Source organism: Oncorhynchus masou, chromosome 21, assembly GCF_036934945.1.
Source record: "Oncorhynchus masou masou isolate Uvic2021 chromosome 21, UVic_Omas_1.1, whole genome shotgun sequence".
Classification (NCBI taxonomy): domain Eukaryota; kingdom Metazoa; phylum Chordata; class Actinopteri; order Salmoniformes; family Salmonidae; genus Oncorhynchus; species Oncorhynchus masou.
Window position 1 is genome coordinate 50,043,564 of NC_088232.1, and position 23,771 is coordinate 50,067,334.

Here is a 23,771-nt window from a genome sequence, read left to right on the forward strand (position 1 = left end):
AGAAGCTGTTGGAAAACATCCTCTTGAGGCGACGGACGAGAGACCCTTGTACCTTAACTTACCATATGGCCTTGGTTCTTCGCTGTCAAACGCTGTGTTGACAAAAATTAATTACTTGGATCTCTAAACAAGGTTACATTTTTACAGATTTCTTCAACCAGATACATTGAAAGTACTGCCACGTGTGGTCTGTTATGTAGCCACCTTTCGTTATTTTTTCATATCTCACTTTAGTACCCATGGATTCTGCACTTGCAAAGCACTGTCCAGAGCTTGTAGCCGGTGAGCGATGCGGTCATACGGCTTTAGTTGAGGGAAATGTCCTGTACGTGTGGGGAGGCGACGTGGTAAGCAAAAACTGTCAAACAGATGGAAGAGTTTGAAGAAAGTCTACTAGCAAATATCGTTACAAACATTGCCAATGGATAGTCTTGAATTTATGTTAAGCATTTCAATATTTCACTAATATGTTGTTAGGGATATGCAAAATTATTCAATGTAGTTGTGCAATAAATGTTTTTTTTCTCCATACAGTATTGATGAATATGCACAGATATAATTTAAGAATGTAAAGCAACGTATTCCATCTTCCCATTCAGTAATAAAAAAATATTTACTTTTACGTTTCAATTGTTTTCTGCAGTCAATTGCTGATGAAGTTTTTCTGCCAAATGATGAAGTCTGGTTTTATGATTTCGAAAGAGGTGTGTGTGGTAAGAATATTAATCTAATTATAACAAATCGTATTTTTGTATATGGGAAGTATATAGATTAACACGTTTCAAAGATTGTGAATTAATAAATTGATGTAATACAAAAGTTTGGATCCTTGGAAATCTACATTCTAAACATTAAAAAAAATCTAATCTACCCATGAAAAAAATAACATGCAAAAATGTACTCAAAGATTGCACTCAAACCAACATATCATTAGATGGCAGACTGTGTAAACACTACGGGTCATAATTTGTAAACTCTGCATCGCATGTCAGAGGTGTTAGGCCTACTACATAGTTACTAACATTTTATTACATTGACACAGTTGAATATTGGTATTTAGAGAGATTTTGAATTGTGTTAAAATTCTAGACATGTAGGGAGCGTTTGTAAATTCACTCCGTAGTGTCAGTGTACCCAGTGTGCACTCTGAGCATTCGTAAATTCATAGTGTTGTCAGATTGTCCTATCATAAATTCAGAGCGTTTCTCTCTATGAATGGGCACACTCGATGCTCTGGCCGAGGAGTAGCGTTTGTAAATTCACTCTGGATATCTACTCCGATTTCAGAGCAATCTCGTCTGTGTGTGTCAGAGTGCAGAATAACTATTTATTTATTTAACCTTTATTTAACCAGGTAGGCAAGTTGAGAACGAGTTCTCATGTACAATTGCGACCTGACCAAGATAAAGCAGAGCAGTTCGACACATATAACAACACAGAGTTACACATGGAGTAAAACAAACATACAGTCAATAATACAGTAGAAAAATAAGTCTATATACAATGTGAGCAAATAAGGTGAGATAAGGGAGGTAAAGGCGATAAATAGGCCATGGTGACAAAGTAAATACAATACAGAAAGTAAAACACTGGATTGGTAGATTTGACAGTAGATGAGTGTGCAAAGTAGAAATACTGGGGTGCAAAGGAGCTAAATAAATACAGTAGGAAAAGAGGTAGTTGTTTGGGCTATTTATAGATTGGCTATGTACAGGTGCAGTGATGTGTGAGCTGCTCTGACAGCTGGTGCTTAAAGCTAGTGAGGGAGATGTGTTTCTAGTTTCAGAGATTTTTGTAGTTCGTTCCAGTCATTGGCAGTAGAGAACTGGAAGGAGAGGCGGCCAAAATAGGAATTGGCTTTAGGGGTGACAAGTGAGATATACCTGCTGGAACGCGTGCTACGGGTGGGTGCAGCTATGGTGACCAGCAAGCTAAGCGAGATAAGGTGGGACTTTACCTAGCAGGGCCTTGTAGATGTCCTGGAGCCAGTGGGTTTGGCGACGAGTATGAAGCGAGGGCCAGCCAACGAGAGCGTACAGGTCACAGTGGTGGGTAGTATATGGGGCTTTGGTGACAAAACAGATGGCACTGTGATAGACTGCATCCAATTTGTTGAGTAGGGTGTTGGAGGCTATTTTGTAAATGACATCACCGAAGTCTAGGATCAGTAAGATGGTCAGTTTTACGAGGGTATGTTTGGCAGCACGAGTGAAGGATGCTTTGTTGTGAAATAGGAAGCCAATTCTAGATTTAACTTTGGATTGGAGATGTTTAATGTGAGTCTGGAAGGAAAGTTTACAGTCTAACCAGACACCTATGTATTTGTAGCTGTCCACATATTCAAAGTCAGAACCGTGCAGAGTAGTGATGCTGAACGGGTGGGCAGGTGCAGGCAGCGAACTATGACCAAACATCGGCTCCTCCCAAAAAAACGCAATTCAATTGTTGCCATAACACAGTTAGAGTCACTAACCCTCGTGATAACATGAAAACACTAACCAACTCTGCTAGGGCGAGCAAGAGTCAAATGGTCAGAGTGAGGTGTTCTCTCATATGTCTGGAAGCAGCTTGCAAGCTAGCCAACGTTAGGCAGATAGCTTGGGTGCTTTACTGGCGTCGTGAGGTCAGAACGCACGGATCAACCCTAATTACTCCTCGGCCAGAGCGTCCAGTGTGCGCTCTGAATTTACGAACGGACAATCTGATAACACTCTGAATTTACTAACGCCCAGAGCACACTCTGGCACTCCAGATTGAATTTACAAACAAACCCTTTACAACGACAGTCAACCCACCCACGCCAACTGCATAAAGAGTTGGCTAGGTTGCTAGGTAGATACTTCCAGACATAAATGAGAAAACACCTCATTCTGAACATTTTACTCGCCCAGACAGAGCTGGCATAGCTTCTTGAGTGTTGTGTCATGTTATCACGAGGATTCATGACTGTAACCTAGTTACTGACAACAATTGAATTGAAACAATTCGTCGATGTTTACTTACACCTGTCACAACAACCAAGTTTAGGGCGTTCGTAAATTCCTCAATTATTCTGTGCTCTGGCACTCAAATCAGAGCACTCTGAAATCGGAGTAGGTTGCCAGGGTGAATTTACGAACATACAATTACACAGCATGGTTTAAATATTCCCCATCTGATGTTAATGGTGAACTAACATGGCTGCTATGTTGTACATAGTGCTGTAGTGTCATGTAAATGCATCATAATGCTAATTCTAGACATTCAGTTATATAGTATTATTTAAAAACATGGCTAACATCGAACGTTAAAGTGTCATGTAAATGCTTCATGATGCAGAAACCCCATTGGTTCAACTCTCTAAATACATCTGGTTAATGGTATGCTTTATGTGCAATGTGTGTTCTGGAATTATTTAGCTGCAGAACTGAACCCTTCATTTCCCTGTTCGGTTTGTTTATTGTTTGTTTGTTCTCCAATCTGAAGGGAATTGTGTCAAATGTCTGGAGAGGTCCCACCCCCAATGTCAGGCACCTGTGGCTGCTTTTTGAATGGGGACATGTACATATTTGGGGGATGCAATGACAACGGGACAGACCAATCAGGTAAACTCATTCAACAGAAAAAGGGTTCCAGTGCATGTATTCACAAAGTGTCTAGGAGTAGGAGTACGGATGTATGATTAGGAGTAGGAGTACGGATGTATCTCCCTCACCCAGAGATAAGCGCACTTGTTGGGTTTTCAATGGCAGGTAAACATTCTTTATGTAAATAGAAAGATTGTCAGGGTTCTGATTACACCTTTACTATTATAGGTGGTCTAAATAAATAGTGTGCTGGCCCAGCTAAAGTCTTTCTTACACTTATGGGGGTTCCTAGCTCCCCTGCAATATGAACCCCTTGTGATTGGAAGATGTTTTGGTCTTCCTGTAGTAATAGGAATCCCTTGTGATTGGAAGATGTTTTGGTCTTTCTGTAGTAATTGGAACCCCTTGTGATTGGAAGATATTTTGGTATTTCTGTAGGCTCATCTAACTCGCTGGATATGGTTATAAGCAACTTGATGACATCAGTAACAATAGAAGCTTCCTTGTGGATGAGGCATCAAGGGTAATTTTTGCTTCCGGGTGCAATTATAGGTATACATTCATTTACTATTATCTTTCCTTATGGTATGGATTAGTAATATTGTGCTTTGGAGGTGGATGACATCTATTGGGGATGGAACAATGAAGTTCATATGTTTGACCCAGCATGGGCCTGTTGGAGTGAACGACAAACCAGTGTAAGATGGAGGTTAAATTGTGTTTACATATATAATAAAGCAATTAATTTAGTGAATATACAAAAACATGGTGTTGTCATAGCATATGATTAACAGTGTAGCATATAAGGCAAGACACTTAAAATATGATTGTTTCTTCGTGGATATCTAGTTACACTGTAAATGTTGTTTTTGTCTACAGGGTCGTGCCCCTGACCCCAGGGCTGCCCATGCCAGTGCAACACTTAGGAACAAAGGATACCTATGTGGAGGCAGAATAAGGGTGAAAAATGACGATTCTCAACTCCTCACTCCGTGGTTGCATTGACACAGACAACCTGAAGTGTCACAACGATTCATGAGATTGTGTCTCTCTGCTGAACATTAATGAAACATAGGACTTTTGACTCAAGTTTCTTTTGCGCTGGTCTGGAATAAACTCTTCTGTTTTTCCCGTTTTCACTTTTAGGAATCCAGGACAAGTGACATTTCTTGTTTATATCTAGAATCATGGACATGGTCTGAAATGTACGTATTTACTATTCACTCTTTCAAATGCTCAACTTAAAATGGTTACTATTCTGTACTATACGGTTATCACATCACAGTTGATTTTTCTTTTTATCTGTTCTTTCAAAATGGCTTTTCCAGAGTACCAGAATCCACTGTGCCAATGGGAAGGTCGCGGCATACCCCAACCGCAATATCTGATAGCGCTTTGTTTCTATTTGGAGGACTGGGTATGGACTGCGAACTAATGAGTCAGTCATTTACCCATTCAGGTTCCCAATCCTACCTCTGTACCTTATGTTCCATGGGAACATGGCATTATTTGGTTTTATAAAACAAATTATGCATCTCTAGGCGATGGCTGGGCATTTGATGTAGAGACAAAGAAATGGAGAGAGCTTGAGCATCCACACATGAACAAACCAAGGTAGTGTTTGTGCAAGTTGTTCGCAGAAAGTGTTTCATTTTCCAATTTGAGGAATGTACCTAAAATGTGCAAATGGTAAAACTGTTAACACATTGTCTAACTCACAGTGAATTATAGGATCTCTATATGTAATTCTATGATATGGGTCTCATTTCCCAGAGCTTTCTTTACATTTAAGTGTTAGTGTCTTATCCTTACAAATTGGTGAATTCCTTATGACATTCTTTACAATAGTGCATCTAAATCATTCTTGTCACGATTCACATTCTTACGATGTGTCATTCTTCCGATTCACATTCTTACGATGTGTCATTCTTATGATGATGTCATTCTTACGATAGTGTCATTCTTCCGATTCACATTCTTACGATGTGTCATTCTTACGATGTGTCATTCTTACGATTCACATTCTTACGATGTGTCATTCTTACGATGTGTCATTCTTACGATTCACATTCTTATGATGTGTCATTCTTACGATTCACATTCTTACGATGTGTCATTCTTACGATTCACATTCTTACGATGTGTCATTCTTACGATTCACATTCTCACAATGTGTCTTTAGTAGTGAAAGTGTTTCCTAGAGCCTTCGCTAGTAACGTGGCCGTTAAAAACCTTTTGCACATCGACTGATCCAGCAGGCTGGGTGGGCTTTACTTGTCTCATCGCGCTCTAGCGACTCCTTGCAGCGGGCTGGGCACCTGCAGACTGACCTTTATTGTCAGTTGAACAGTGTTTACTCTAACACATTGGTGCTGCTGGCTTCTGGGTTAAGCCAGCGGGTGGTAAGAAGTGCGGTTTGTCTAGTCGTGTTTTGGAGGACGCATTACTCGACCTTCGCCTCCCGAGCCCGTTGGGGAGTTGCAGCGATGAGACATGATCGAACTTGGGGAGTAAAAGGGGCGGTAAAATATATAAATAACTTTGGCATGCTCATAATGGATGTTTTTTATTTTGTAATTTTTTTAAAGCAGACATATCTACTGATAGCTGCCCTTCTTTCCAAAACATTGAAAAACCTCCCTGATATTTGTGGTTGAATCTGTGTCTGAAATTCACTTCTCGACTGAAGGACCTTACAGATAATTGTATGTGTGGGATACAGAGATGATGTCGTCATTAAAAAATAATAATGTGACTTGTTAATTAATTAAACGTTTACTCCTGAACTTATTTAGGCTTGCCATAACATAGGGGTTGAATACTTATTGACTCAAGACATTTCAGATTCTATTTATTTTTCATTAGTAAAAAATTCCCAATAAATAATTCCACTTTGATATTATGGGGTATTGGGTGTAGGCCAGTGACACAAACTCTACATTTAATCCTTTTTAATTGCAGTAACACAATAAAATGTGGAAAAGGTCCAAGGGTGTGAATACTTTCTGAAAGCACTGTAGGCCTATAGCCTATACTGTAAGTAAGCCATTTATTTTAATGCAGTCATGTGCAGTTTTCATTTGAAGCATATTCTTATTTATCCTTTGCTTGGTTGTTACAATTGCAAAGACAACGTTGTATTTGTCGTCAACTTTGTTGAAGTTGACTACAAATCACAGTAAGGAGGATTAACACTGTTTAGCAGAGATCCTCTGTGTACACAGTGACGCAGGAGGGCAAAAAAACGCTTTGGACATACCGACAGAGTCATTGCGCAAAATAGTATGCAGCATCATCTGGAAATGTATGCAACAAAAGTTCAACATTCATCTTCTGCTACCATTTCTGTCAAGCCATCTACGCATACAGTTTGACGCATACGTTCGATAAACCCAACATATGCACCACATGGAACGCACTGCAACTGTCTCTGCAACGCAATGCTGCAAGGCATACGCAGCGTTTCATTGAAAATTAATGTCATTCTGGTGTACCAAAATGCAAAACACTGTCAGTGTGTTTGAAGCGTTAGCTGTACTATGAAAGGTCTGAAACAGGCGTTAGATTACGAGCGTTTTCAAGTGCAATGTTAATAACGATGGTTTTGGGAAACAGCTCAGAGATTTAACGATGTTCCTACGAAGATTTGAATGATTAACCTGGCTCTTAAAGTCTCCATCTTATTTACTTTCTACCCTCAGGTTGTGGCACACAGTGTGCCAAGGGAAGGACCCTGATGTCATTGTGTTTGGGGGTAGTTGCGACTACATCCTCCTTGTAGACACAGTAAGTATTATGGAAACCATACAGGGAACGTATCTAATCATTCAATGGTGAAGGTGCATAAAGATTGCGGCCCCCATGTACTTCGCCATATTGTACAATGCTGTCGGTTACTCTTTTTTTGTATCGGCAGTCGCGTAGTATACATGATACCAATTCTAGCTCCAAGATGGCGGCAATTTGAAAAAAATGAAAAAGTACATTGTGCTGATTTATAGGCATATTGAACAGCGCAGCATAGTTTAGGAACTCTGTGGGTAGTGCTAAAAACAAGTACGTAATACATTATATATACAAAAGTATGTGGACACCTTCAAATGAGTGGATTCGGCTATTTCAGCCACACCCGTTGCTGACAGGTGTATAAAATCGAGCACACAGCCATGCCATCACCATAGACAAACATTGGCAGTAGAATGGCCTCATTGAAGAGCTCAGTGACTTTCAACTTTGCACTGTCATAGGATGCCACCTTTCCAACAAGTCAGTTCATCAAATTTCTGCCCTGCTAGAGCTGCCCTGGTCAACTTTATATGAAGTTATTGTCAAGTGGAAATGTCTAGAAGCAACAACGGCTCAGCCGCGGAGTGATAGGACACACAAGCTCCCAGAACGGGACCACCGAGTGCTGAAGCACCTGGAGTGGAAAAGAGATCTCTGGAGTGATGAGTCACGCTTCACCATGTGGCAGTCCGACAGAAAAATCTGGGTTTGGCGGATGCCAGGAGAACGCTACCTGCCCCAATGCATAGTGCTAACTGTAAAGTTTGGTGGAGGAGGAATAATGGTCTGGGGATGTTTTCCATGGATTGGGCTAGGACCCTTAGATCCAGCGAAGGGAAATCTTAATGCTACAGCATACAATGAAATTCTGGACAATTCTGTGCTTTCAACTTTGTGGCAAGAATTTGGGGAAGGGCCTTTGCTGTTTCATCATGACTATGTCCTTGTGCACAAAGCGGGGTCCATACAGAAATGGTTTGTCGAGATCGGTGTGGACGAACTTGACTGGCCTGCACAGAGCCCTGACCTCAACCCCATCGAACTCCTTTGGGCCGACTGCGAGCCAGGCTTAATCGCCCAACCTCAGTAATGCTCTTGTGGCTGAATGGAAGCAAGTCCCTGCAGCAATGCTCCAACATCTAGTGTAAAGCCTTCCCAGAAGACTGGAGGCTGTAATAGCAAAGCAGGGAACCAACTCCATTTTAATGCCCATGATTTTGGAATGAGATGTTTGACGAGCAAGTGTCCACATACCTTTGGTCATGTAGTGTATCTGAATTCTTCCATCTTTATGCACCTTCGTCATTGGGATGATTTTACCATTTCTGACAGGAAGGAGATTGCCTGGTATTATGTTAAAGCATATATTATTCAAATTCATAAACAGAAAGGGTCCATACAGCATTCATTTATGATGAATTATGGAACATATGGATTATGAATTATGGAACACATGGAGTATGAATTATGGAACATATGGATTATGAATGATGGAACATATGGATTATGAGTTATGGAACATATGGATTATGAATTATGGAACATTTGTAGTATGAATTATGGAACATATAGATTATGAGTTCTGGAACATATGGATTATGAATTGTGGAACATATGGATTATGAATTATGGAACATATGGATTATGAGTTATGGAACATATGAGTTATGGAACATATGGATTATGAATTGTGGAATATGTGGATTATGAGTTATGGGACATGAATTCTGGAACATATGGAGTATGAATTATGGAACATATAGATAATGAATTATGGAACATATAGATTATGAATTATGGAACATATAGATTATGAATTATGGAACATATGGATTATGAGTTCTGGAACATTAATTATGGAACATATGGAGTATGAATTATGGAACATATGGAACATTAATTATGGTTATGGATTAACATTAATTATGGAACATATGGATTATGAATTATGGAACATATGGATTATGAGTTATGGAACATTAATTATGGAACATATGGAGTATGAATTATGGAACATATGGATTATGAGTTATGGAACATATGGAACATGAATTATGGAACATATGGAGTATGAATTATGGAACATATGGATTATGAATTATGGAACATATGGATTATGAGTTATGGAACATGAATTATGGAACATATGGAGTATGAATTATGGAACATATAGATTCTGAATTATGGAACATATGGAGTATGAATTATGGAACATATGGATTATGAATTATGGAACATATGGAGTATGAATTATGGAACATATGGAACATGAGTTATGGAACATATAGATTATGAATTATGGAACATATGGAGTATGAATTATGGAACATATGGATTATGAATTATGGAACATATGGATTATGAGTTATGGAACATGAATTATGGAACATATGGAGTATGTATTATGGAACATATAGATTCTGAATTATGGAACATATGGAGTATGAATTATGGAACATATGGATTATAAATTATGGAACATATGGATTATGAATTATGGAACATATGGATCATGGAACATACGGATGATGAATTATGGAACACCTTTACAATGAGCTGTTGTGGTGGGGTATATAAAGAATTGTTTATGACACAATTCACGTTTTTTTTTTACAATCACCTTTCTTCAGGGTCACTGCAATGATGTACTTGTTTTCCAGATCCAGGCCTACCACCTCCTTCGGTACTAATCAATTATGATCATTCGTTCAATGAGGGAGAATCTGTCTCAGCAAGAACACACTTTGATATTTTGGAAATCGTGTTGACTGTTTGCCATTACATGGATGCTATAACGTAGTGAAAGATTAGTATACTAAGCTACATCTTCCAAATGCATGCAGTGCCCTGCCCTCTTAGCCGACACTTTCACTGTTCTTTAATTAAAAAAATCCCCCACAGGATATGTGAGGATTACATAGCCAAGAATGTGAAGAACTGCAAGCTGCTTCAAAAACAGCTTCTATGTATGCCCCCCAAACTACTGCCAGTTGTACAGAGGATAATGTCCTTTTTTCGGACATCTAGGAAAATATAGCATTTTCATATGTAAATATTAGTGGGAAATTATCAATAGTAGACTACAGTAAATTGATAATACAGAGTTCATACTCTATGTTCCACGTATTACTGTTGATAAGGCCTGCAGGGTATGTGGGAATATTTATCTTCCAGAAGATTGTAGTTAATTATCATTATGTATCCATATATATTTTTTATGTTTTACAGTTTATTTTATATTATGACTGTGAATGGGTGTGTTTTCTGCCTGCAAACAAGACTGTTGTAATGTTTGATATGATAATTTTGCTTTGGCCACCACTTTATAACAACAACATTATATAAAAAACTTTTGAAGACGGTCATAAAAATGTGAATTCGTTGAAGTTGTATTATGGCTATTAAACAAACGCCACGCGATTGGACGAGCCCTCTCCAGTACCTGGCTGCTGCGCTGCCTTGTTGCCATGGTTTCGTCAACACACAAGACACTCGGCAGCTTGCTCCTGCGTTTACGCCACAACTCCGTGGTAGCCTAGTTTACAAACAACTCAAAAGTACTGAGAAACTTTACTTTTGGCAGGTTGCGAATGATTTGCTGTATAATATCTGTTCATATTTCGTGTAACACCTTAAAATCATTGTAGTAAAGTTGTTGTTTTGTGCTGGGATATCAAAGCTAGCTATAAGAGTGAAAAGACTGTGGCTACAGTAGCCAAGTTAGCTTCTCGCACCAATATGGAGTTCGGTTCCAAGCTCAAGGACCTGAATATGACACCGGATGAAATGGGCCGCTTCACCAAGGCTTTTCAAAATGAGGAATTCAGAAAGATGCTGCACGAATACGCAGAGGAAATATCAAAGCCAGAGAACAAGAAGAAATATGAGGAAGAAATCAAGTTGTTAGAACAAGAGAGGGGCGTGGACATTCAATTTGTCCACCCCAAACCTTACCGAGCCCTGAAGACGAGTATGGACGGTAGGCAGAAGTGCTTCATCAATGTCTGCAGCAATGACATGATTCGTAAACCTGAGTTTAGGAGGGTAGACGAGGCTGGCAGAGTAGGGCAGCATTGGTCACTACCCCACAGCTTGACACCTGGAACTCCAGACAGGGATGCAAAGGGGAATAAGTACACAATCTATGATGTTGTGTTTCATCCAGACACTATTCACATGGCTGGAAACAACCCAAGATTTATGGAAATGGTTGACAACACTGCTGTTGAGGCTGTCGAGAATGGGGGCAAAGTGAAGCTAGACAAAAACAATGTAAGAGTTTTGAAAATCAAATACAAAGGGACACCACACGCTGCCGTCATGCGCAAGCCCTTACCTGGTCAACCTGCCAAGGAAAAACCTTCACCACTTGACAATCATCTCTCGTTCCCCTACCCCGACGAAAAGCAACCAGATACGGCAACAAATCAAAAGGAGAGCCCTACACCGAGGGCCGAGATTCAGTCCGACACCCAGATCAGCCAGAGACAACAAAATGTCAATTCACCCAAGAAGCCAACAAAACCACATTACACTCTAAAATACAGATCATTCATTGACTTGCAAGATTTCAGGTGTTCAAGAGATTCAGCTCAGAGCCCACGCCCTAAAGAGATTGTCATCACTATTGATTTGCCTTTGCTTAGATCTGTTGCGGATGCTGATCTAGATGTGACTGAAAGACTTGTTAGTTTGGAATCCAAGAAACCAGCTTACAGACTAGAGGTGCCGATGGCATATCCAGTGGATGAAAAGAAGGGAGAGGCAAAGTTCAACAAGCAAAAGAAACAACTGGTTGTTACTTTACCTGTTCTACCTCTGAAGGAGCCAACAGTCGCTGAAGTGTCTGGCCGGCAGATTTTCAATGATGATGGTGAAGAGGATTTTGAGAATAGTTGTGTAAGCGCAGCACAGTCGGAAGACGCAACACGTGGAAAAGAAGATACCCCCGACCACAACGGACTTAGCAGAGAAGATACCCCCAACCACAGCGGACGTGGCAAAGAAGATACCCGCGACCACAACGGACTTGGCAAAGAAGATACCCCCTACCACAGTGGACGTGGCAAAGAAGATACCCCCGACCACAACGGACTTGGCAAAGAAGATACCCGCGACCACAGCGGACTTGGCAAAGAAGATACCCCCGACCACAGCGGACTTGGCAAAGAAGATACCCCCGACCACAGCGGACTTGGCAAAGAAGATACCCCCGACCACAACGGACTTGGCAAAGAAGATACCCCCGACCACAACGGACTTGGCAAAGAAGATACCCCCGACCACAACGGACTTGGCAAAGAAGATACCCCCGACCACAACGGACTTGGCAAAGAAGATACCCCCGACCACAACGGACTTGGCAAAGAAGATACCCCCAACCACAGAGGATGTGGCAAAGAAGATACCCCCGACCACAACGGTTGCAATGAAGGGGACAGCTCAGAAGACGTTCACTCTGAAAATGCCACATCACTCCGGTCTGAAAATCAACTAATTTCAGTCCTGGAAGACAAGATAGAGTTTTCTGAACAGTCTGGTGACATTGAGGAGGACAAGCAACACAAACTGAGAAGTGTTGAATCACACCGAGCTAAAGCTTCAGAGCCCACTGAGTTTGATGGCAAGACTGGGTGCACTGACCAGAATGAGGGACGGTCAGATGACAATAATTTACATGATGAGGTGAGCCATCATCTTTAGGTTAACATTCATTCAGTAGAAGAAAAATGTACTATTATAGTGTATGTCTAGCAAAAGCTGACCCTGTTGTTGTTGAAACTTTAGGCTTCTGTTCATCAGTGCTGTTACTAACCCCAACATCCACTGTGACAATTACTTTTCTTTTAGGTGGAAACAGACCCCTCATCCCTGAGCGAGAGAATAGATGACCCATCTAACACTGCAGCAATGGTCATCCCATTCAATCTTGACCAGGCCAAAGACTGCTCATCCCCCAAGATCGAAGAGATAGTTGAAAGTCAAGCTCCAACTAAGAATAAACAGAAGACTGTGCAATTCAGTGAGCATGTGGAGGTGGCTCAGTCTCAGGAGGAAGAGGAGGATGACCTGCCTGCTGAGCAGACCGTTCAGGACTGTGATATGAGACCACAGCAAGTACTGCTGACAGAAATCAACCAGGATGGACAAGAGGTGGTAATTTGTGATCATACTACATCTGCCGGTTTCGTTTTTCAAAACTCCTTTATCTATGACCTGGACTGAGTCTCCTGTCAAGGAACTTATGATACTAGATACTATATGAAGTTTGTTGCTAATTCAATTCGTTGAGGTCTTGCGTGAAAACCTAAAATCCTTTTATCCAATTGAGGGCAATAGGAAAAAAGTATTTAAAAAGTTTATCTGAATAAGTGAATCAGTAAGACTCCCATGTCTTCAGTATCAATTTCAGAGATCTCCTTTTGAAACTATTTGAATAAGTTATTTCCCATATACTTCTTTCTACAAAAGGGGGAAAAGTTTACATTTAGTATGTTTAAGCAATAAAGCCCATATACCGATGTATATGCCAATCAGCATTCAGTGGCGTACCCACCCAATTTATAATTAGTTTTATACTTACCATTTGCTATTAGGCCTACATGTTGAGGGTGTGGAGAAGCTCACCATTTGAGCAACGCTTCAACGATTGTAAAATGCTGTACTCAGACCATGCCACGGGGTTCAAGTCTGCTTGACATATCAAAGGATGCATTAGTCACACCACAAATACAAACATTTTAAACAATTGTTTTTGTACATTGTGTACTACTACAAGATGGAGCTACCTGGGGAGGCAGGTAGCCTCGTGGTTAGAGCATTGGACTAGTAACCGAAAGGTTGCCAGAATCCCTGAGCTAACAAGGTAAAAGAAAATGGCATTCTGCCCCTGAACAAGGAAGTTAACCCCCCTAGGCCATCATTGAAAATAATAATTTGTTCTTAACGGACTTGCCTAGTTAAATAAAGGTTTAAAAAATATAAATAAAAAATGGAAACAGATGACAAATATCATTTTAAACCTTCAGAAACTAATTGAGACAATGATAGATATGGATAGTTTCTTTAATTTCCTTTCAAACTTGTACCAATACAGTAAAAATAAATCAACATTTTTTGAATTCCACAAACATATAAAAATGTTTATATACACAAAACACACATTGTTTAAACAGATATAAACTACTACTTGTCATTTTAGGTTTCTCAATCTGTACCACTGATGGTGAAACACACTTGAATACAAAATGTCTGATCAGTGGTTACATAAGAGGTTCTGAGATGCGTGTTGGGTCCAATGACCAAAGAGTTCATACTGCCCTTTACATTACAGTCTACACTGGCTGGTCACCATTGCCTTCAGAATAATACCAAAAGCATTAACCACGTTTCCATCCGACCATTTCATGTGGATTAATTACCTAATTCATGGAAAAAAGTTACAACTGGGCTGATGGAAACAGGAAATGCCGTTACAATTCTATAAATACCAACAGATTATTTGTTTGACGTGGTGGGATCTTTTTGTGTATAAAATTAATTATGTGAGAAATTACAGTGGAAACGCCTTTATGTGCAAATATTGATACAATAACCATCACATCGAAGTAAACTTGGCAGTCACGTGATAATATTTTGTGTGTTCCTCCCACTACAACTCGGGAAACCATGCATTTATTAAGCTACAGATGAACTAACTTATGAACTTCACAGGGTGGTGAAAGAGCACGGTGTTGAGCTTGAAGTATCGACGGTCTTATTCTGGTGACATGATGATCGATGCTTGGCTGCCATTTGACAAATAATATCACTCTGCTCCATAATAAAATCTCATCATGTAGGTAGCCTACCTGCACTGTGTCTGTGAGCTGTTGGCTAGAGAGCACCTGCCAAGACCAGAGTGGGTACATTTACTGTATAACGCAACAGTTGTGACAAAACCCATCAGTAGACTTGACAATACGATGGAAACCCATTTAACTTGTGTTTTCACATTCTGTACATGGGATTTAACAATTAAAAGTTATGTTTACGTGCACGACGTCATCACCCAGCATTTATCCACAAAAAAAGTCAATTTGATGGAAACATCTCCGGTGGGAAAACAAGCATTTTTCTTTTTTTTAAATGCATATTTAAGAATATTCTAAATGAAAATCTGTTGCAAATTGGATGGAAACCTAGCTACTGTACTGATTGCCGTGGAACAGTTGAGGGACTTAAATCATCTCAGGCCTCGCTGAAGACATTGGTCTAGGAACTCAGAGTAACATGATAGGGAGCAAAAGTGATGCTGCACTGGTGCATCTGTTCCTCCCATGTCATCTACCAAAACCACAGTGTGAGACACCAGATGCAGATTCATGCTGACTGCTGTTTTGATGTAGTAGTTCACACAGGTACAGCCACAGTCACAGGTCTTGGCAACCTCCAGGTCTTGACAAAGGTGGGCAGGGATGAGATGAGGCCCGTACGGGATTCTATGTGGCGTAAACACAAAACATAACTTAGGCTCAAATATTGCATAAAACTTTACGTGATACTACACGTTTAAACAAGGTAAAAGCACGTAAATGGGTGAAATGTTGAAAGGAATAATTGGACTAACCTGAGGTTGGCCACAGCCCTGGCAGCCATCTCCTGCAGTGTCAGGGGGAAGGTGAGCTGGATGGTGTGGTCCAGGGGGTTGGGATGGGCGAACGGATTACCAAACAGGTCCAGGTTCTCCAAATGTAACTTTCGGAAGTCCCCTGGCAGCAGGGCCAGCTGGTTGTGTGCAGCTGACAAAAAGCGCAGCTTGGAGAGATGGCTGATGCGAAAGGGCAGCCACACCAGTCCGTTGTTGTCCATCTTGAGGTTGATCAGCTCTCGCAGCTGGCAGAAGTGAGGCGGCAGGGCCTGCAGGCGGTTCTGACTCAGGTCGAGGTGTTGAAGTGTGCGCTGGAGGCTGGACAGGCAGAGGGCTTCACTAAAGGTCTCTAAGTGGTTGTTGTGGAGAATAAGCTCAGCCAGGCAGCCCAGGTCACCGATAGTGTCAGGAAGTTTTTTTATGTTGTTATTACTGAGGTCCAGTCTGCGCAGTGCCTTGAGGGAGAGCATTCGCATGTCCACCCGTGAGAGCTTGCAGTAGGACACCTGGAGCTGCTCTAATGAGTAGGGAAAATTGGAGGTCAATGGATAGTCCTTCTTGGATACAATAGTCAGCTTCTTCTTGGGCTTCTCCACATCCCTGGCTCGGACGGGCGTCAGTGTAGAGAGAGGCAGGCTGTCCATGTCATTTCCTCTGTGAGCCAACCGAGCAGCCGAGAGGAAATTCTTCAAGCTGTTAGCATCAGCCTGAAACTCAAAAGAAGACCGATGTCACTAGTGGTTAACAGTCAATACAACAGCTCTTATCGTACCCGCTATCAAACAATTTGAGCGTTACATGGGAGGGATTGCATTTATTTATAAATCCCTCCATATCAAACAAGTTGACACATTTGCTATCTATCCTTCAGAGTGAGAAACATTCACGATGGTGGAAAAGTGCTTGGCCTATAATAAGACACGTAAAATGCATAATTAAGCAATAAGGCATGAGGGGGTGTGGTATATGGCCAATATACCACGGCTAAGGGCTGTTCTTATGCATGACACATCGCGGAGTGCCTGGACACAGCTCTTAGCCATGGTATATTGGCCATATACCACACCCCCTCATGTCTTATTGCTTAATTATGCATTTTTACGTGTCTTATTATAGGCCAAGCCTTATTGCTATTATAAACTGGTTACCAATGTAATTAGAGCAGTAAAAATAACTTTTGTCATACACGTGGTATACAGTCTTATATACCATGGCTGTCAGCCAATCAGCATTCAGGGCTCGAACCATCCAGTTTATAATGTAACTAACAACCCACGGATTTCATCATTTGTTCCCATGACACAGATATCTTTGGTCTTAGTTGTGCTAGCACAAGATGAAACATTTAATTACAAAAAGATTACAATACACATGAGATGTTATTAACATAAGTCACACAAAGGATTGCCTAGTGAGTCCTTCTCACAATGCTAGCCTGGTTCCATTTGTGTATCACCATAGCTGTACGCACCACAGCCTGTGTGTGTGTGATGGGTTGAAAATTTGTTTCAAGATCTAGGGGAAAGGTCAACACTGCCCTAATACAGCCTAGAGCCATTGTCACCCTTTGGGAGAAACAGCTGCTCATTTACAGAGCATGCTCCCCACATTCAGACAAGTCTGGCTAATGCATAAATATCAGACTAAGATACACACGGAGTGTACAAAACATTAGGAACAACTGCTCTTTCCATGACAGACTGACCAGGTGAATCCAGGCGAAAGTTATGGATTGATGTCACTTGTTAAATCCACTTAAATCAATGTAGATGAAGGGGAGGAGACATTTTAAAGAAAGATTTTTAAAGCCTTGAGACAAGATTGTGTATGTGTGCAATTCAGAGGGTGGACAAGACAAAATATTTAAGTGCCTTTGAGCTGGGTAAGTGCCAGGCGCACCAGTTTGAGTGTCAAGAACTGCAATGATGCTGGGTTTTTCACGCTCAACAGTTTCTCGTGTGTATCAAGAATAGGCCACCACGCAAAGGACATCCAGCCAACTTGACAAGTGTGGAAAGCATTGGAGTCAACATGGGCCAGCATCCCTGTGGAACGCTTTCGACACCTTGTAGAGTCCATGACCTGGCGAATTGAGGCTGTTCTGAGGGCAAAAGGGGGTGCAACTCAATATTAGGAAGGTGTTCCTAATGTTTTGTACACTCAGAGTATTATGCAATGATTCTTTTAAGCATCAGAGATGATTGAAAATCCTAATTAGGGCCGGGAAGATACAGCAATGCAACATTCTATATGTTGGGTCATGTTAACTGTTGAATATGCACGCCCTAAAATGATTTATTTCAGTGTAAGCGCTCTACTTTTCCAGCAGAAATGTAAGTAGCATGTGAACCCGAAGGCCAAATTATATTTTTTTTAAATTCTCCTTTTTCATTGGAGATCAGATTCCGCCATACAAAAATGTCTAGAGCCATACCTTGCTCAAGCAGATGTCAACAGCGGGCTCCTTCAGTCTCACAGTGGCTTTGCCCTCCTCAACAAACCTGGTGAAGAATGTTTCAATGTTTTCTTTTAGCTGTAGAGGAAGTAGGTACACACATTAGAGTAAGACGTGGAACAAAAAACAAAGTGATGGTGGATTCGTTACCTAGCATTTCTGGTGACTCGTTCATGCAAGACCACACACTATTAATGTCCACATTAAAAGGGAAAATCCACAAACTATATTTAGGCCCTTTTATGTTGTTGTATCTGCACCAAAACTCCAGTATTCGTCATTCATAGCTTGTTCTCCAGCTTCTTCTTTTTAAAAAGGGAGCCAATTTGTTTTCAGCACTTTTATTTCCATGACTGATCAATACTCATTCTCATGGCTCTCTTGCAGCAGACATATGGTGAGCAATATCGAATTGCAATACATGTGATTTCAGCACCAAAATCTGTATCGTGATAATATCGTATTTTGAGGTCCCTGGCAATTTCCTGACCTAATATCAACAGTGGACCGAAGGAAAAAAAATACCCCAAATAGTTTAGCACAACCCTTGTTAATTTATCTGAGATAATGGATTTCAATCAAATGCAACTCATTCATTCCACAATGAAGTCATCATACATTTGAAAAGTAGCTATACCAATTAGCAATGTCAAGAAGCTGGATGATTCATCCTGTGTACTTGGGGTATAGCTGTAAAACATAGCTAGACAACTAGCCAAGTAGTTAAATAAACAAATAGCTCGATACTAACCTTATATTTTGTGCCTGTCCTATCCTTTGCTGTACAGATCATTAAATAAATGTTGTGGCGTTGTGTGGTCTTGTCCACATGTCTCCCAATAGACAGCACAGCCCTTGCTCCCTTTCCTCTGTTTTTCATCCCATACGTGGGAAGCATCCGGTTCACGACTTCGACGTCGCACTGAAGCTTCATTGCTCGAGGTGTATAAATAAATGCGTGACCTGTGTTAGTTCTGTAAATATATCCCAATAAATTAATGTGTTCAAAAAAGTTTTTCCAAACCAAACGGGCAGTTTGATCCCATGTATGATTTTCGTTTAACACAACCTGCTGGCATAAAAAAAGGTAACGTTAGCCCTTGCCACGCCACTAAGTTACTTTGCTAGCAAGATGTCTCAACCTTAGGAGTTTTTATAGCTAGTTTGTAGCTAAGTCAAATACAAGGACATCTGTTATCTGCTAGCACACTCAGCCAGACAACGAACATAGTTAGATAGCTGACTAGGTTAGTTGCTAAAAAAAGGTAGCACAGCATAATATACACTTACGTTGGCAAACTGCAAGTTATGACAACAGAACTATCGAAATGTTTCAAACGCTTTACCGGACCGTTATGGAATATAAGAGTTGACAAAAAAATCATGCAAGTTCTCTCTAGCATGCAAACTAACCTGTCAATATGGACCCAAAGAACAACAAGGAAACGTAGCTACCCAGAGGATCGAACGCGCGAAGAGAACTGATAAACGTACACATGCGCAGACGTGATTTTGTTTGAGAATATTTTCTTTGGTTGTGGCAAGAAGGGTGCAGTTTTTGTCAAATTATTAACGTCAAAAAGTCGATTTTTTGTTGTTGTTGTGAATTTGATTTGAACCTAACCGTAATCTAATTATCCTAACCTGCTACAAAGTAAAATCTGACAAAACCAAGAACCATTTTAGCCATGACAATTTTTTTCTTAGCACCTACCTCCCTATCTCACCATTATGTGAAATTTCTAAATAAAAGTAATGAGCGGTATGAATGCCATTAAATTGGTTGAATGGCGCTTCTTTCGGATGATTAACACTGAAGTCTCAAATGCGACCAGGCCAGACAATAATTGTGTAGAAAATAACACCAAAATTGCTTTCAATAGCTAGATTTCCATCCAATTCTCGGCAGATTTAAAGTGAATATTCTCAAATCCGCATTTTCCCACCAGAGGTGTTTCTCTCAAACTGACTAGGGTGTAAGTGTGTAAATAAACATTGCTTTTAGAGATAAACGGAGCATACCAAATTATACAGACTATCAGAAGCACAGTGCACTTTGTTTCATGTCTGTAGGCTTTACCATTAACTTAAAAAATAAAAAGGTTTAAATAAATATAACTACGCAAGTCAGTTAAGAACAAATTGTTATTTACAATGACGGTCTACCAGAAGGCAAAAGGCCTCCTGCAGGGACGGGGTCTGGTATAAAAAATATAGGACAAAAACACACATCACTAGATAAAGAGGCACTTAAAACAACATAGTATGGCAGCAACCTATAACACAGCATGATAGCAGCACAAACATGGTAAACATTATGGAGAACAGACAACAGCATAAAGGGCAAGAAGGGAGACAATACATCACGTGAAGCCGCCACAACTGTCAGTAAGAGTGTCCATGATTGGGTGTTTGAACGAAGAGATGGAGATAAAACTGGACAGTGAGTGTTTTTGCAGCCCGTTCCAGTCGCTAGCTACAGCGAACTGAAAAGAGGAGCGACCCAGGGATGTGTGCGCCTTGGAGACATTTAACAGAATGTGACTGACAGAACAGGTGTTGTATGTGGAGGATGAGGGCTGCAGTAGATATCTCAGATAGGGGGGAGTGAGGCCTAAGATGGTTTTGTAAATAAGCATAAACTAGTGGATCTTGCGACAGGTATTTTTATTTATTTATTTCACCAGGTAGGCAAGTTGAGAACAAGTTCTCATTTACAATTGCGACCTGGCCAAGATAAAGCAAAGTAGTTCGACATATACAACAACAGTTATACATGGAGTAAAACAAACATAGTCAATAATACAGTAGAAAAATACGTCTATATACAATGTGAGCAAATTAGGTGAGATAAGGGAGGTAAAGGCAAAAAAGGCCATGGTGGTGAAGTAAATACAATATAGCAAGTAAAACACTGAAATTGTAGATTTGACAGCTGGTGCTTAAAGCTAGTGAGGGAGATAAGTGTTTCCAGTTTCAGAGATTTTTGTAGTTAGTTCCAGTCATTGGCAGCAGAGAACTGGAAGGAGGAGTGGCCAAAGGAGGAATTGACTTTGGGGGTGACCAGAGAGCTGGAGCACGTGCTACAGGTGGGTGTTGCTACAGCACGACTAGGTGGACTGGGGACAGCCAGGAGTCATCAGCCCAGATAGGTCTCCCGGGAGGGGAGGGGAGGGAGCGGGGGAGAGAGAGAATTAGAAGGAGCATACTTAAATTCAAACGGGACACCAGATAAGACAGGATAATTACACCAGATAATAGATTGAACCAAGCCCCCGGCACATAGACTTTTGCAGCATAGATACTGGAAGCTGGGGGGGGTTGTTTAGGGGACACTGTGGCCCCGTCTGACGATACCCCAGGACAGGGCCAAACAGGCAGTATATAAACTCACACCAAGAGGGATAACAATAGACCACCAACTTACTACCCTGAGACAAGGCTCAGTATAGCCCAAGAAGATCGCCTCCACTGCACGAGCCCGACAGGTGAACTAAGATTAACAAACAGAAACTCAATTATCAAGATAGGATGTTCCTATCAACATGAAATATGTACCTAAATGAACAGTGAATTTGCATATATTTTATGTGTATAAAACAAATGTCATGTTGTACACAGTAAATGGTTGACAAATGAGTCTTTAACCACCAAAGTTATTTATTTTTTAACTACTAATTCAATTAGTCGCACACATGCTACTGAACTAACCAGCGGTAATACTTTCAGGGTTTTAATGTGCTTGTAACAGTTAAACACTTATGTAATTCGACTGAAAATAGTCTTCATATCTTTCTTCTGCCCACCCCTGCTCTAAACACTTTGAGCTAGAGACACCAAATAACCTTACAGGCGGCTTCAGACTACATTATCTTTTTGATACTATTTCTACTTTTTAAAAAACATAGCAATATACTATTCAATGCATTCCAATGCCCATACACTTTCAACTGGTACGTTCCCATTCACAACTCCTCCAACACCTATGCTGAACTCACCAAACCTATACCCTTCTGACAGTGTGTGTGTGTGTGTGTGTGTGTGTGTGTGTGTGTGTGTGTGTTTGTGTGTGTGTGTGTGTGTGTGTGTGTGTGTGTGTGTGTGTGTGTGTGTGTGTGTGTGTGTGTGTGTGTGTGTACACTGGTAGTAAAAGCTGAGTGAATTTATCAGCCAGTAGTCCTCTCCTCCTTTCCTCTCTCTCGTGTGTAAGCGGGAGAGACAGTCACCAACCAATGTTTCTCTCCCCCCTCACCCAGACTTGATAAAGACATCTTGGCACATCAGTGGTTTATCTCTGGTCGCATCTGCACGTTTAAATGCAGTCTCAATGGCTGCATATCAAATTGTTACTAAGAACTTGAGGTTAAAACATATTCAGGTTTATTTTATTTTCATCAAATCGAGAGAGCGAGACAGAACGCAGTGAGAGAAAGCATCTCTACCGTAGCCATGGAGAACACCCCACTCTCCCTCAGAGAGACATGCTCACAAACGGTTTATCAAACACACATAAAGGAAGTTATTTAATTCACAGTTGATCAAAATATTATGATTTATGAAGTGAGCAGAGTCAAACAGCATAAATCTCGCTCAGCGTCAAGATGTTATCCCGTGACCTAACCACTGAGCTATAATAAGAACTAGAGACAGTCTCCAAGATGGCCGACCACTGTTTTCAACGTAATAAACTCACGCTGGCATAAACCGATTATATATATATATATATATATATATATATATATATATATATATATCAATAAAAAAGGCTTGGTTTGTTAATAGGTATATCATACCTGCAAACGCTTTTAGAAACAAGTCGTGATTGCATTGTGTGAATAGAAAATATCATACTACGGTCACCTGAGGTGCACATAAAGCAAGCACAGTGTGTGTGATATATCACACACACACTACATGGCTAAACATGTGGACACCATTAGTGGATTCGGCTATTTCAGCAACAAGCGTTGCTGACAGGTGTATAAAATCGACTACACGGTCATGAAATCTCCATAGACAAACATTGGCAGTAGAATGGCCCATACTGAAGAGCTCAGTGACTTTCAACGTGGCAGTCAAATGTCTGGTGTTCCAGTCAACTGTTAGTGCTGTTATTGTGAAGTGGAAACGTCTAGGGGCCACAACGGCTCGGCCGTAAAGTGGTAGGCCACACAAGCTCACAGAACAGGTCCGCCGAGTGCTGAAGCACGTAGCTCGTAAAAAACGGTTGCAACACTCACTTCCAAGTTCCAAGAACTGTTTGTCGGGAGCTTCATGAAACCGGTTTCCATGGCCGAGCATCCGCACACAAGCCTAAGATTTCTTTATTTTTACT

General features: G+C 40.8%; 2 protein-coding genes and 1 pseudogene across 5 annotated transcripts; 2 read left to right on the top strand and 1 right to left on the bottom strand.

Moving 5' to 3' along the window:
* The first annotated feature begins 239 nt into the window (after positions 1–239).
* LOC135507523 (kelch domain-containing protein 1-like) lies at positions 240–10,389 on the top strand (annotated as a pseudogene).
* A 454-nt stretch (positions 10,390–10,843) lies between these two features.
* dnaaf2 (dynein axonemal assembly factor 2) lies at positions 10,844–14,777 on the top strand. The gene is made up of 2 exons (XM_064928679.1): positions 10,844–13,037; positions 13,203–14,777. The coding sequence occupies exons 1-2, from the start codon at positions 11,091–11,093 to the stop codon at positions 13,575–13,577; spliced, it is 2,322 nt and encodes a 773-aa protein (XP_064784751.1). The 5' UTR covers positions 10,844–11,090; the 3' UTR covers positions 13,578–14,777.
* lrr1 (leucine rich repeat protein 1) lies at positions 14,404–19,920 on the bottom strand. Of its 4 annotated transcripts, none has more exons than XM_064928682.1 (5): positions 19,850–19,920; positions 19,188–19,505; positions 18,416–18,514; positions 15,961–16,688; positions 14,404–15,832 (listed from the first exon to the last, which is right to left on the bottom strand). In XM_064928682.1, the coding sequence occupies exons 2-5, from the start codon at positions 19,368–19,370 to the stop codon at positions 15,577–15,579; spliced, it is 1,266 nt and encodes a 421-aa protein (XP_064784754.1). In that variant the 5' UTR covers positions 19,371–19,505; positions 19,850–19,920; the 3' UTR covers positions 14,404–15,576. The 4 variants fall into 4 exon arrangements, with proteins under 4 accessions (XP_064784754.1, XP_064784753.1, XP_064784755.1 ...); XM_064928681.1 differs by having other exon boundaries at positions 19,188–19,508; positions 19,850–19,919; XM_064928683.1 differs by having other exon boundaries at positions 19,188–19,410; positions 19,850–19,913.
* Positions 19,921–23,771: the final 3,851 nt, after the last annotated feature.

Coding starts and splice junctions, on each gene's coding strand:
- lrr1 (XM_064928682.1), bottom strand. CDS start 19,370: ATGAAGCTTCAGTGCGACGTCGAAGTCGTGAACCGGATGCTTCCCACG. Junction 16,689..18,415: donor TTGACATCTGCTTGAGCAAG/GTATGGCTCTAG, acceptor TTTGAGTTTCAG/GCTGATGCTAACAGCTTGAA. Junction 15,833..15,960: donor AGGGCTGTGGCCAACCTCAG/GTTAGTCCAATT, acceptor TACGCCACATAG/AATCCCGTACGGGCCTCATC.
- dnaaf2 (XM_064928679.1), top strand. CDS start 11,091: ATGGAGTTCGGTTCCAAGCTCAAGGACCTGAATATGACACCGGATGAA. Junction 13,038..13,202: donor ACAATAATTTACATGATGAG/GTGAGCCATCAT, acceptor CTTTTCTTTTAG/GTGGAAACAGACCCCTCATC.